This window comes from Brienomyrus brachyistius, chromosome 14 (assembly GCF_023856365.1).
Source record: "Brienomyrus brachyistius isolate T26 chromosome 14, BBRACH_0.4, whole genome shotgun sequence".
NCBI lineage: Eukaryota > Metazoa > Chordata > Actinopteri > Osteoglossiformes > Mormyridae > Brienomyrus > Brienomyrus brachyistius.
Genome location: NC_064546.1, coordinates 12491805 through 12507750, shown reverse-complemented (window position 1 = coordinate 12507750; position 15946 = coordinate 12491805). Strand labels below are relative to the sequence as shown.

Sequence of the window (15946 nt, the reverse complement as noted above, 5' to 3'; positions counted from 1 at the left end):
GTACTCCTTCATAATACATTCATTATGCCTTCGTAGAACATTCAGTACACCTTCATACGGCGCAGTGGTTAGCACTGTTGCTTCACATGTCTGGGACCAGGATCTCCACCATGACTCCATATGTGTGGAATTTGCATGTTCTCCTTGTGTCATTGTGTTTCCTCCCGTACTCCCTTTTGCTGAGGTTACTTGAAGTTACCAAATTGCCTGCAGGCGTGCATGTGTGTATGACTGTGCCCTGCAATGGATTAGTGCTCCATCATGGCTTGTTCCCTGCCTTGTTTCTGTGGCCTCCATGTTAGGCTCCGGACCCCCCATGACCCTGAATAGGACAAGTGGTTGCAAAAATGGATGGATGGAGAACATTCATAAGCAACATGTTAAGTATACCTTAACATTCTAATATACCTTAACTGCTTTAAAATACATTAATATCAAGCATTATCCATCCATCCATCCATTTTCCAAACCGCTTATCCTATTGGGTCGCAGGGGGTCTGGAGCCTATCCCGGAAACAATGGGCACGAGGCAGGGAACAACCCAGGATGGGGGGCCAGCCCATCGCAGGGCACACTCACACACCATGCACTCATGCATGCACACCTACGGGCAATTTAGCAACTCCAATTAGCCTCAGCATGTTTTTGGACTATGGGGGGAAACCGGAGTACCCGGAGGAAACCCCACGACGACATGGGGAGAACATGCAAACTCCACACACATGTGACCCAGGCGGAGACTCGAACCCGGGTCCCAGAGGTGTGAGGCAGCAGTGCTAACCACTGCACCACCATGCCGCCCCCTAACAAGCATTATATGATTAGAAAATTATAATGTGTGTTATTATCATATAATGTAGCTTTTAATGCATACTACAGTTGTGAAAGACAAATATATCAACATATTGGGACACCAGGCCATTACATGTACAGGAACTTTTATGACACCCCATTCTAAATCCATAGGCATCAATATGAAGTTGGTCCCTCCTTTGCAGCTATAGCAGCTGCCACTCTTCTGAGAAGACTTTCCACCAGATTTTAGAGTTTGTATGTCGGAATTTTTATTTTTTTTGCATGCATCTGTGAGGTCAGACACTAATGCTGGACGTGAAGGCCTGGCTTGCAATCCCCGTTCTAGTTCATCCAAAAGGTGTTTGATGGGGTTGAGGTCAGGGCTTTCTGCCAGCCAGTCAGGTTCTTTCACACCAACCTCACCCAGTCATGCAAACCAAGGCACTGAATGCTCTGCGAATGCATTATAAAGCCTTTATGAAGGTGCTGTTGATGTAAAGCACTACCAGTATGATTAGTAACTGAATTGAGCGACGGCCGTAAAACTGACCACATATAGCAGCACAACCTATATGTGACGCCGAGGTTTGTCAAAGCATGCGGTCATCTCCATAGCAACAGGAATGCGGAGATTTATTTTTTCTTATTCCTTTTATTCTTATTCTGATGAGGATACAAGTAGCAACTATCCCTAAGGAGAATGGGATAAAGCAGGGCAGGATTACAGATGAAGAGTCCCTTCCTTCTTGCACTGAAAGGGCAGACCTTAAGCTTATAAAAACAGGTCCATCATTTATTTCCCAAAAGCACAATCTAACCATTTTAATACCAACACATATCATACAAACCAGTTAGTAAAATTACCTAAAAACTATTTGTGCATTTAGAGGAAACACTAAAGGAATGTACTGTGCATGTGCAAACATAGAATTTTGTTAAATAATAGTGAGTTAAACTGCTTCTTTCAGAGCAATTACAAATGAGGAAATCATCGTAGCATCACTAGAGGACACAACAAGATGTGTTTAAATAAAGTAAATGTTGATTCAAATTATACAAAAACGAACCAAATAGTATTTGAAGACAGTCAACAACACCTTAAGGTAAACAGTACAGCTTGATAGCTTGATAGCTTTGTGTATTTTTCTACTATATTACAGAATGATAGTTATTTTTTTGCTGAACATGAAACATAGGACAAGCTTAGGATTTTACTTATATTCTTCTCTCAGAATCATGGGTGTTTCAGTGAGCGATATCCTTGAGTACGTCTTCAAATTGGCAAGAAATTATATCTGCGTCTGCGATCTTACCTGGAACTAAGCCAAACTGTCACATTGATTGCGGGCCAGCAGCACTTAAGTAATGTCACCGTCACCTTAACATCTTCCTTGACCTCACTGTAAATAATGTGCCGGGACGGTCTCTGCCACGTCAAGAGACAGATGCTTCCAAGCTGAGTGGGCTGCTGCTGGACCCTGATAGGGAGTAAAGCTCTTATTGACCTTGAGCTCATTTTACTGCCACTCGCTGAGCTGGACACGTCCCTTTTATATCTATAAATTAAGGGCTGTGTTGCCAAATGCTACATTAGCTGAATGCTGCCAGCTGAATCCTCATACGCCCTTTACATTCGGCCTGCTGTCTGCAGACAGCCATTTTCCTCTGAATCCTCGGAAACGGTTCATTACTCAAACGCAGCAAACGGAAGTTTGGGTAGCTGTTCTTCAAAACTACAGAAAAACATGAGGCTAAATTAGGCTTGAAGGTCAACTAAGCCATATATAAATAGCGGTCCCATTATCTTCTGATGTATGGAATGATCAAAGCTCAGATTTCCAATTATCGCTGTAACATTTTCGCGTCGCAGACTCACTCAACCAGTGATAGTTACAGATTGAAGAGTTTCATCCGCTTTTCAGACCTTTCAAACACCCTCCTTTACATGCTCTTTCCTCCGAGTAGCCAAATACAATATGGGTCCTGCTGTGGTCTTTGCACCCACTCGAAACAGATAAACAAACACAGAAAGAAAGTAATTTCATGTTCCACAACCTTGTTGAAACCCTGCAACCTACACAATCTGTACAGATTCTCCAAGCTAGCTTTGTTTCAGACCGCTATCGGAGAGTTATTTGCACATACCTGATTAGAAATCTGTTAAACAGGGGCAATATGCATTACCTGGATTTGTTCATTTGGCCAGGAGCTAAAATGTTTTATTTTTTTTCTGCGTCATAATTTTTTTGTGTTATAATATTGTATTTTTATTCCCAGTTGATTACAAACAGCTCTTATATCATGCATGATTTGCTTGCATAATTACGGAGTTTGCTTGGCTCTTTCTGGATTTTGGTCACTTCAGTATTGTATATTTAATTATTGTTTGTTGGCTGTGTTAATTTACAATGTCCACCGGGGCTTTAGCAGTGGATTTTCCACCAATGCTGATAAATTTGTGGAACCTTAATTATTGGACAGTTTTACTGAGTAAAATGTGTACTCTTCATAGTAAACTTACAATAAACAAGACAGTCTGCATGGTTATTTACGATGGGACTAAGTGAAACAAAACTGTGATTCTGGCAAGATTCTATATTGTTCTAAACAATAATGCATAATACTGTATAAAGTCACCTAGTTAAAATCTGTCATTTATTTTTGCTAAGAATGTTTTTAATTCACAGATACTGATAACTACGTGAGAGATGCATAGAGGGCATGGATGTTTTGGTAAAGGTGTAAGGACACAGGACATGCTCTTCTACTCACCTACAATCATCTAGCAAATCCGTAAAGTAAGTCTGCTCTGTGTGCGAGCCAGGGAGACTCGGAGCAGTGGTGTAGCATTTCGTAATTTGTTTTAGTTAGAAAAATGGTTATTTAGTATCTTAGCCGCTTACATTTTTAAACTACTGCCTATTTTGAGGCAGTAAAGGTTTTAGGTTCCTATACGACCTGAGGTCCAACGTTAGTTACAGATGAATTAATTGTGATGACCTGCCCACCGTGTCCCTCGGGGCATCGTGCACGAGCCGCCTCCACTATCAAGGTAACACAGCCTACCTGGCTCGGTGCAGTTCTTCGCTTCTTCGGTGTCGTTGTCCTCCATCATGGCCATTAATTTCCGCCCCCAGGGCTGCCGTGAGCCCCCCTCAATTAACAGTCCATGACCTGTGGGTTAAGAAATGCAGCTTTACTCATGTATTAGAAGGAAATAGAGCAAGTATGCTTTTCTTGGCGTTAAAACTTGCAATAGTACTGACAGCAGGGATGAATGCAAACAATTAAAGTTATATAATATACATGTGTGGACAAACATACTGAAAGTCATTTGTTTTTCAACAAGATAACAGTCCAAGTACAATTCAAGGTTATGTAAGTTCTGTATTATCTTGTGAACAAGGAAAGAGGGAGTGCTGTGACAGATGACCTGGCCCCCACAACCCCCCCTGACCTACAGTAAACCCTACAGAGCTGGTTATGGATGAGTTGAATTAAAGAGTAAGGATAAAGTAACTGACTTGTGCCCAGAACTTGTGTAAACTCCTTCAGGACGGTTGGAGAAGCATTCCAGGTGGCTACAACTGCAAGCTGTCTGAAAGAATACCAAGAGTCTGCAACGCTGCCATCGAAGCTAAGGGGGGTTATTTTGAAGAGTCTGAAATTTTAGAAAATTCTGAAATGTCCTTGTAATATTTGATACATATCACTTCATTACCTCAAGGCCTTAAAGGTGAATAAAAGCTCAAATATACAAATGCCTTAAAAGCAGGTGTGTCCAGACTTTTGACTGGTACTGCATATATATGTTAATCGTATGTTTCATTCCCTTACTTCAGGGAGCAAATGATGGGAATGGAAAATACCAAACATAATAATGTCCAGGATTTGTTAATGTGTAGGGCAATCTTTTGTCTTCAGAAATGCTTCAGTCCTTGTTGGAAAGCTGTGATACAAGTCATAAAGCACAGTGTGATATTAGACCAATCAGCATGAATGGAAGGTTCCCAGACTTCAAGGGATAAAGAAGGTAGAATTCTGCTTTGTACTCAGCTACTGATTGGGGAGGCCATGCAAGGCATTTGACTTCAACTTTGTATTACACTGGAATCTGTTTGGCAGTGTATTTAAGTGCATGACTAGAACATCATGAAGGTACCTTGATTGCACAATAGGGTGCATCTGGTTCTGTTAAATAGTCTCTTATTCCTTGGCCATTGTATGACAATGAAGAGCAATCAATAGACTGCCACTAGATGTCTGTCCAAACCAACAGACTTTGGGGGTTGAAGGCATTCATTGGGTTTCTCCGCCATTAACCCAGGGCTCCCTAATTCCAGTCCTGGAGGGCCAGCCTGCAGCACAGATTGCAGATTTCCCCGCTCAAACACACCTACGAAACTTGGCACTTGGCTGGTGAGTAGAATATGATATGTTTCAGCAGAGAAATCTGCAAACTCTACAGGACTGGAATTGGCAAACCTTGCTTCAACCTTACACCACAACTTTGATAAATACTTTTTTCTTATTGGTTCAGAGATATCATGTGGGTGTTGATTAATTTTGTGTTCCAGCAACCTAATAACAATCTTATATTAATGTGTTTTAATGTTTTATTAAACATGTTATTATAAACTGAATTTTTCAAGCATCTGTCTGTTGATGGTTTCTGTGGTAACTTAACGGACTTGCCGGTTCCAGTAAGTAGCCTGAACAGACATTCTCTTCGTACAGGATTCATTTCTACGAGAACATCATTAAATGCTAATTGATATAATTTTCTTCTGAAAACTTAACCTTGACTAGTTTACTCTGTTAATATTTTCTGTTTGTTAGCCATGGTGTAAGCAGAATAAACCACTTTGAGGTGTGTGGTAATATGAAAAAAATTTACTCCAACTTAGTTATTACACCAACGTGGGTACTACATAAAGTTATCATTGAATATTTCCATATAAACCTGGTTTATCACTTATATATTACATATTTCCATTGCTCAGGAGTCCAAGTTATGTGCTCCTTACATCAGGTTGTGCACCTTTATGTACAAACCTTACACACAAGTGGTTTCCGAACTGCAGTGTAGCCATAATTATTAGCTTTGTGAAAGTCCTAGGGTAGTTTTTGCTAATGCAGTTTGTCTGTGTGAATGTTCTCATGATTTCGAAGACTGTTTCCCTTAACACAATAAATAATTTTGCAGTTTTTACGATTAAGCACAATTCTACCACTCACTATTTTCCCTCTTTGCAGCTATTCTAGTTGCCTCAGGTTGCTTATAAAACTTGTATATCAAAATGCCCATTTTCAGAAACTCTTTTAGAGCTGAGTGACCTTTGAAGCACCACTTGTTATTATAGTTTAGCTACTTCAGATTTAAAGGCCCCCTTTATATAACACTATAGAAGACATTTTCAGTGGTTGTGTAAAATTTGTCAACACGAAATAAATTTACATTCTCTTAATAAATTCAAAAATGATAAATAGTCTACCATTTTTTTTGCATAAATGTCACAATATGCTTGCAAATTCTTTGGGTAATCATAACAAAACTCAAACCACTTCTACATATATGGAGGTGTAGGGAAATGCATTAAACGCTGACACTTTGCTTTTTTGGAAACTGTCCAAGAAAAGTGTCAGATTGTCAGCTTGATAATAACAAAGCCTGTTTCTGAGAGTTGATGTCTTACAGCTTAGTCAGTTCATTGCCTTCCAGTAGAACCACAACCTCATGAAATTGACTGTTTTGGAGGAACGACAGGCAAACCTGTGACACTTGTATCTGCCTTCTACTCTTGTCATTGGCTAATAAAGGCTTAGGGTTGTCCAGGTTATGCTGTAGAACAAAGCTCTTCCAAGGTTTCATATCACCTGTCGACCGGCTGAGGTATCTGTGTCAGCTTTATGCATTTCTCCACAGCCTACAGTGATGCATACAGGCATGAGCATTACAGCTTTCCTTCATAACTCCCTACAATTTTGTCTTTGAGCTTTGGAGTTGAAATTTAAACTAGTTCTGTGAGCTATGCATGTAGAAACCCTTTGCCAACTGAGGCCATTGTCTTCTAGACTTGCAATTATCTTGCTGTAGATGGCTTTCAGATGGGTGTTCATGGTTGTCATACAAGTGTAAGATTCTATTCTTTAACCTAGCGCTGCTGTTAAGTCTTATACCTTCAAAGAGGTATATATGATATGACAGGATAGCTATATCAGGTTGGGATGACCGTCTAACGACCCTCGAAAAAGACAGAAGCCAATCTTCCCCTGCTACAGAACCACGTATTTGGTCACATTGTTCTCCTGTTTCTGGATCTAGCTGAACGCGACATCATGCCAGATGATCTGAACGGCGACGCTGAACAGTTTAATTACGATAAGTCAAGCTACAGTATCATAAAAATAAAATCTATGTTATGTTCCTCTCTCTTATCGAGCTGCATTTCTCATGTGGATCACAATGGGACTGTTTAACATGCTGTTCCTCTCCGAGGGAAATTGGAAAAAAAAAATGCAGAGTGCAAAATGAATAAAGCCGTTTATGTGTCGTAAGGCATAGATCTGAAAGTTCTCTCCTAGTCCTTATTGCAATGGCAGTTTTATTTCCTATTGCTCTGCACCATTGATCCAAAAGGCAATTGCTGTCAGAAAGTGAAGTTTCAGCCTGGATTTTCACATTTTCCACCAATGCTGATGTAGCAGCTGCAGACGAATAGCGTGACGACATTGTTTACTCATGGAAAACCAGTAAAACATACACAATGATGCTTCATTGCATAGCTGCACCTTGAAATTAATTTAAAAAATCACAATGATCTCAAATGTCTAATTTATCATTTAGCTCGAAATGTGAGATATGTACTGCTGCCGGACGCAGAAGAGTGTTTTAAAATTCTGAACGGTCATGCACAAACATCTGGTCATCTCCATGCACAGGTAGAGGGCTTCTCTGATATGCCGCAGAAGGTGCATGTGCCTCACTGACACATCTGCTCCTTACACCTTACAGCAGGAGCCTCACTTATCAAGGTATGCAAGATGTCGGACCTAAATTTCACATGACTTAATTGGTGCACTGGCTTTTCCTGTTCAACTGTTCAATTATTGTAAGTTTTAATGCTCACTGTTATCACCGTTAGTATGTGCATGACAGTATGAAGATCGGTCTGTCATTGGGTCAATTAAACTCCATAATTTTCAAATAGATGGTATATTATAAGCACTCTCAAGTTTATATTAATCTAATTTGTATTTACAGAACTTAAAACAGAAAAATAATATACCAACTAAAATGAACTTTTCAGTGATCAGATTAAATAAGGAAATCTAAGCCTTTAAATGAATAATTAAAATCAAGGCCTTATGAAGAAGAGGTCAAAGTGTCGAAGACAGGTTTATAATCGATCTGTCATTGGATGTGCAATCATTGTCCCATCATTATTACAATGAAAGACTGATAATGTAAGTAACTGCCATTACTCATTGATCAACAATTATGATATACATGCAATGTTGTCAATATAATTATCTACCACTGCATAGATGAAGAAAAGTTATAATTTTTGCAAAATATTTCAAGAGCACCATATTAATTATGCAATTACTTTGATTATGCAAAATAAATCGATGCCAAGAAATAGCAATTCCCCAAAATTACAGTATACTCTTTTACAACTGATATTAATAACATACTATTAAATTAATTAGTCAGCGTATCATTTTAGTAAGAACAAACCCTTAACCTAGTTTCAATTATCTAAAACATAATGCAATAATTGCAATTGTGCTTTCAATTGAATTAAATGCCTTTCTCTATTATATCACTTAGTACATATAGAATTATAGTTTATACAGATTTTTTACTTAATATTCCCTGTTCATGGTTTAGTTACTTTGTAAATATCTCATGAACCAAAAATGTAAAATGAGGAACAAAACATAGATATTCTTGTATTACAAATGAACACAATCAATGTATTTAACAAAATACCTGTGTATATTCTGCAATGAGAATGCTTCATTTTGAAACTAGAATGTTCATAAAATCCTACATAGGAGAGAGAGCTCCTTTGGACTGAAAGGTTCAGCCCTGCTTTTACATTAATGATTTTAATGAAGACCAAACAGGGTAAGGGCTAACAGTGTATGCAGCTGAACATTTAAGAAGAATAAAATTACCATCATCGTTAGCAGAATCAGGCGAGGACAGCACCTTACAAAAATGTTAGTAACACTTAAGGCCATGTTTATATACACGTATAAAGACATTCACAGGCGTTTATAATGCATTATAAACATGGCAATAAACATTTATAAAAAAGCATAACACATTATAGCTATGTTATGCATTATGAAGTTAAGTGCTTAGTTGTCCTTGCTGACACACCGTGCACAATAATGAAATGTGTCCTCTGCATTTAACCCATAAGTGAGATAACAGGGGGCAGGTAATTCAGCACCCAGGAAGCAGAAGCATAATCAGAATTACCTCAGCAGTAGTCTGCTGGTTGGGGGATTAGAACAGCAACCTGTTAATTACAACTGCACCTTCCTAACCGTTGGGTCACCACTGATTCATGATGCCCTCATCTATAATGCACTATAGATACCTTCATAATGCAGTATACAACCACCCTTAATGCTTATACCGAACAATATAATGCATTATAACGGCATCTATAGTGCATTATACATGAAAGCTTCATAGAGTATTCATAATGCATAATAAATATGGCTATAATGCGTTATGCCTTTTGGTGAATGTTTATAACAATTTATGAATGCATTATTTGTTATAAATGTGTTTATATATTACTAAAAAGATGGCCTTAAGTAAAGTGTTACCCCAGTTTTATACTGTAAGGCTGGGTTTTAGGTAGTTAACTCTCTTGAAGCTGTCAGATAAGGTCACAGGAAAATTAACACATTATTAACAATCACCAAATGATTCCATCTCTATGCTTTCATATATTCGCATGCCTGCTGTATCCCCCTGTAATCACAGCTGGCTCCTCACCATTAATTCCTCATTAGTAATACAGCTGGCACCTGTGCCTAATTGGGATAAGTTTTTAATCCATAGACCTTGAGCACGCTGTTTTTCACCGATAATATAAAAACAATGAATTCATAAGCTTATTTGCGCATTCATTCTTACAGCGAATTCAAACTATCCTATCCTATTATTAACAACTGCTCTAGGGTTGTTGGTTCAAGCCCAGTCCCCCAGGTGTGTGAAATTTGCATATTCCTCCAGGTTTGGCGAGGCGTGTCCTGCAAAATCTGGATTTTAGTGTAGCTCAGAGCCATGCGGTGAATTGCTCATTGTGTGTGATTGTGTGGCCTGTGATGGACTGCTTCTAGGATCGCCACAGCCCTGGATCCTCAGAGATGATGCGTTCTCCATTTTAATCAAATATCGGTAACACTTTACTTGAGGGGGCACAAATACTTAGTAGCAACTCAAGTAACAAGTCATGAATAAATACATTAGCCACTTGAAATAAAAGATGAACCATGATTCATTAATGATGAACAAATACAAGATCACTTTTTTTGCATTAATACTAGTTCGTTCTGTAGTTCCTTCAGTAGTTCACAGTGATTTACAATGCAGATATATTAACAACTATAGTAATTGTTTGACATAAAATATACAGGATTCATTAATGGTGAACAAGCGATAAGAATGTAACTAAGTCTTTGTTTGTGGTTAATTAATACATAAATAAGAACACAATACTATGTTATTTGTGTCCCCTCAAGTAAAGTGTTAGTCAAATACCTAAAGCTCTGCTTAACATGCCGAACTGAATATATGAAAACATCACAGTCTCCTCCCATTTCTTGAACAGAAGTCTAAATTCTGCCGTATGCCAGTAGCCTGCCATGCTGACCCTGGGAACCAGTTACACCTCGTTAGGAGGAAGTCATCCACCAAACAGATTTCATTCTCGTGTTCTTTACAGAAGATTACGAAATAAATCTTTCAAAATAAAGCCTTTAGGTACAGTCATTCTTTCTCATAATATGTGGTCTGATTGCATAACCGGAGTCATGATTGCACAGTTAGCCTATATTGAGACAGGCTCTATATAATGGATGTTCTGCCACAGAAACAGCCTGATCAGTACTTGCACTGAAACAGATGGTTTGATTCTGCACATGGTCTCTTGCTAAATATATAACCGCCATAATACAGCCCCCACACAACATCAAGGGCAATCCAGTGCTGATCAAAAACACTTTTGCTATTATTTTTTGTTTTTACAGATGCATGGGAAACATATTTCCTTCCATTTCTTTATTTTATTGGGCTTTGTTAAAACAAAGCACATGTTTGTAATCATTTGCAAATAATTAACAAATAATAAACAATAAAGAATAACAGGATAAATGTATGCAAGATGTCTCATCTAAAAGAATGGAAAAAGCACAAGACAAATATTTTGGGAAGAGCGACAGGGTGACCCCCCTCAAACTGAAAGAGTGCATAATTTCCCTTCAAAATATACGAGTATATATGTAAAAATCCATAGATAACCGGTCCAGCCCGCTATTCTTTAAATGAGTGAACAGACAGATAGCAACACGTTGGTCTATCTAATAGTGCCACAGTAGCAAAACCGGAGCTCCAAACCCAGAATAAAACACACTGACAAACGACAAAATAAAGGCAAAAACTGGTGAATACATAACACCATAAATTTCTATAGAAAACAGACATATGGACAGCAACAGTACTGACTGAAATGTTTGCATATTAATCTATCATACAACATTTTCTTGCTGGCATATGCGATGCATACGGGTGTGTTTTCATGGGCTATACGAGGGCCTGTTAGCTGGCACCTGTATTTTTTTCCCCCTCAGAATAACAGGTTTTGCAGCTGGCTGAATATACTTGTGGGTAGACTCTCAATGTATTAAACTTTAATGAGAATAAATGTATCTGCCTTTTACAAGTAACGGAAAACTGCTGACTGGAACGTGCCCCAATAATTAAAAGAGCTACGCCCGAACAGAAAACGGGTGATATTTTCTACCCAAGTGATTACTCTAATCCGTTAAGAGACAGTGAGCACAGAAACATCGCGGAGATTAGATAATCTTGTCACAAGTTTGGATTTCTTAAATACCACTCAACGAAATTTTCCAGTAAAAATTGCTAAATGGGGTAAACGGAGCTTTACTGTATTTCAGTAGTATGCAGACTGTTATACACGACAATGTCAAAAATGTATGCCTTTGGTCAGTAGGTAAACTGCAGGGCAATGCAAGTCGCCTTCAAAGATAGAGATTCTATGTTGGGCTCTCAACTAACGAATGTGTTAACACACCGCGGCAATAAACCCAAATGTGTTTTCCACAGCAGACAACATAATGGTATCTTTGCAAATCACCCAAGGTAAACAGATCCCCACCTTCTCAGATTTATATTATTTTGTCGTACTACCTGAAAATTAATAGATTTTTCTGTGTTTGCGTTATGTTAAAATTTACCTATAAACGAGAGAGACAAAAAAAAACATATAGCTGTAACACAAACATCCACAGCTTGGTCTCCTAGTTTTCGAAAATGTATTCCAAACACAGCTGACAGGTTCAGCCAAAAGAACATGCAATATAATTCACTGCTTATCTCCATCGACAGAGTCCCCATCTTCAATTAAAAGATCAGATCAGATCAAGCTCGGTCAAATTACAGAAATACGTGACTACTGAGATGAGACAGTTATCGAGTAACACTCTTGAGGTCCCAAACGGCTGCGAGACTAGGATTCAACAATCAAGGCATCACTTTCCGGATACAGAATACATGCATATACTGCGATCATTTGGGGAACTGTGATTTTGGATCCTAGCGCCTTATAATAATATTTAGGGACGGCGTGTGAGGGGTCCCGCACACTGCGGCACGCCGACACACATGCTCGCGCGTTCACGCGGGCGCGCACACGGCGGTCGGAAATCCTCTCTTCCTTAACCTACACCGCCCGCTTCAAGGCCACCTCTCGGAAACATGAGCAAGGTTCAAAGAAGCAGGTTAGGGGACGCATGTGCTACTGCCAAATGCGAGCCGATGGCGCACAGCCTGCATACGCGTGAATGCCAAACGCCATCGCCTTAATAAACTGCCAAATCATATAACGTCAGTCGCTCTCTGACTGTAAGGAATAAATTGCAACGGATTATGTCTAACAATCTCTCACGACAAAATATCCAAATTACCAAGTGAGTTTTACATTTCAAGTCAAACACAGTATAGATATAGTAAAATATGTCCCTATCGTCTATCTCAGCGGAAGATCTGGGAATGCAGTTTGGTGAACCTGGTGTATCTCTTATACTGAGGCACGATCAGTGGTGACCACAAACAATCCTCTAGTAGTACTCACCTGTTTTGGCCATCAGGATTGACATGCACCACGCCACGAAGAGGACACTGCAGATGAAGCAGACCTGCATAAAGAGCATTTCTCTCCTCTTGCGAACTTTGAAAATCTTTGCAATTATTGCTTTTTTAGACACGTTGCATTGCTTGTCAGGGTCCATGGTCGTGAGCAGGAGCGCAGCGGCGCCTGTCCCCTTATTCTCCGCCTTGTTTTTCTCTTGCCGAGTTGGTTTCACAGCGTGCAGGTCCGGGCTGTGCTCCTCATGCTTCCCTGCGGATCACGGACGGGCAGCCGCCAAAATACCGCTCAGCACAGGGATCTCAAAGCGGCCAGCCGTATCCTAATATAGCTGGGATCCCCCGGTATTTTAATTAACTCCCGATCTGCAATGTTAAAATTCGGTTACGGATATAACACATACAATAAAAACGTAAAATCGTTCTCTTTTTTCCTACAAAGTCCTGATTGGTCTCAAACCAGATTGCATGGCTGTACTGGCTACACGAAGCCTATAAAATTAAAACATTAGGGTGGCAGGTTTATGTTTGCTCTTATTTCTTTTGTAAAATAGCCGCTGCTAAGACCTAATCGCATGGTGTCGTGCCATTCGATCCCTTCTTACACTGAAATGTTCTCATCCTCGGCTGCAACTTTTTCCCCGTAACGTGGTATGTCATACGCGGACACGTGGCTTATTTATTTATTACATTTTTTGTAGTAATTTATGTCCCTCCCCGGTCGCTGGGGCTTCACCTTCAAAACGTAACATTCACCTTCAAAAGCAGCTGTGCTGGCCGACGCTGGGCACCCCCTCATCGGCACATAGGTGATCATTCCAATAGACAGAATAGCAGATATTCATAACAGTATTTAACTTATCTTACTGTCCGGATTTCGAGAAATACATGAACATAAAGCTTATATAATAATGGAAAAGCGAGTTCTTACTCTCTGTGCCGAAACATGCTTGCATTTCTACGCCGGATTGCTCTTTTCCTGGATTTTCCCAGTTTTTTTACTTGTTATCTTATTTTATTTTTATTGTCACTCCATGATCATGTCTCTGTACGTCTCTAACCCACCTTCCGCCATACATTGTTCATTTCGCGCAAACAGGATATCAAACATATAACTGTCTCATTGTTATCTTTCATAAAAGACACTGTTACACCAGAAAAACAACCGCTTCGAATGTTGTCTCAACCGCTTTGCCCATGATAATGATTTATTGACAAGCAGAATGCCGTTTCTGTAGCCCTACATTTAAAAAAAATGTATTAATAAACTACATTCATCTGTTTTCTATATCTGCTTGTTTTATACTGGTGGTCCAGAGCCTGTCCCAGAAGCTACAGACACAACGACTGGTAATAAAACAGGATGGGCTCAGCTCATTGCTGAGCAAGCTCATATATATTTGCATACAGGTTTTAGATCTACGTATATATTTTAGAAACATGGGAATCGAGGGGCTAGTCTGCCTAGTGTTGTACTAGTTGAAAAATATTTCAAAATGTAATCCTACAAGAGGCATGTACTCATCAGTCATTTGGTTTACTTCACTTTCCATCCTGTTATTCTGCCTTATTGGGTTTTTTTTAAGCTACATTTAGTACGTTTCTTATGTATCGTTTACGCAAAATTTTATTATAAAAAAATGTAAAAGTATATATTCAGTATTTACAAAATTCTTTCTTTTGTAACCCATTACAAATATATCGCATGGAATATACAAAGCAGGTAGTTGTTAAGGACGGCGATCGGTTCACCTTTTGGCATTCAAATTCAGTCATTTGGCCACAAGTCCTGTCCTTACCCACCAAGTTGGTGAAATATTATATAGCCTGGACAGTACAGGGTGGGTGTATGAGACACACATGATTCTAGAGAAAGGAAGCACAGTGTGAAGGGATCTGCTGGCCCTCATGAGGTTTTCTGCGTCTGAGTGGCAACATCACATGATCCCGCAGGAGTCCTGACTGGCCCGAGGCTTGCTCAGATGACCGCATTCTCCTGAGTAATCTCCATCACGTCTTTCAATGGTACATGAGCTAAATTCCACAAATTCTCAAGTGGAAACAGAGAAACCGCTGGGGTCAGAGCCGTGGGTGGTCCATTTTAATTAATTTTCTTTCTTGACTTGAGTATTGAAGGAACTATTGGTGTGCATGTCTTGTGAAGAAACCATGACTGTACATCCTAGTGTCACTAAATGAGTATTCATTGCTTGTATTTCACCTTTTACATTTTTTATTTTTTTTTACTATTCCCATGTTCCATCTTGCGTTTAATATTTAACACCGCAGCAGAGTCATTTTTCACACTTAGCAATGACAAATAATGAAGTAATTTTTTTTTGCCGTTTGTCAAGATTAAGTAAAGATGTTATGTAAACCTTTGCGAATGTGGGGGTGTCAATCAAATGGTGCTACTGTGAATGAGTCCGTTTAGCTACCATGTACTAAGCAGAATTCTGTGGGTGCCACACCTCTGCAATACATATAGTGATAGAGTAGAGATTTTATTTGTCATTTATTTTCTTGGATGGGTTTTCTTCAATTTTAACCCCCAGCAGCGTAATCAAACCGCTTGCACCAATCCCCATGCCGACCCAGATGCCTAAACTGTGGGTGGATCTGCCTGCAAGGCAAAGCACTGTCTACCAAGCAGTTTTCCGTGATTGCACACTGCAGGTAGCACAGCACTGCGCCGGAGTGTCTGTACCAACAGGAGAAGAGAACGTCCTCCTG

General features: G+C 39.4%; 1 protein-coding gene across 2 annotated transcripts in view; it reads right to left on the bottom strand.

Moving 5' to 3' along the window:
- Positions 1 to 13889, bottom strand: part of slc24a4a (solute carrier family 24 member 4a) — a 45027-nt gene extending 31138 nt beyond the window's left edge. Inside the window, exons 1-3 of one of the 2 annotated variants that reach the window (XM_048974852.1) lie at positions 13819 to 13860; positions 13200 to 13579; positions 3862 to 3969 (exon numbers count right to left, since the gene is read on the bottom strand). In XM_048974852.1, the coding sequence (XP_048830809.1) occupies positions 3862 to 3969; positions 13200 to 13356 (265 nt within the window). In that variant the 5' untranslated portion in view covers positions 13357 to 13579; positions 13819 to 13860. Of the gene's footprint in view, positions 1 to 3861; positions 3970 to 13199 lie in introns of both variants that reach the window. The other variant, XM_048974853.1, reaches the window with a different exon arrangement.
- Positions 13890 to 15946: the final 2057 nt, after the last annotated feature.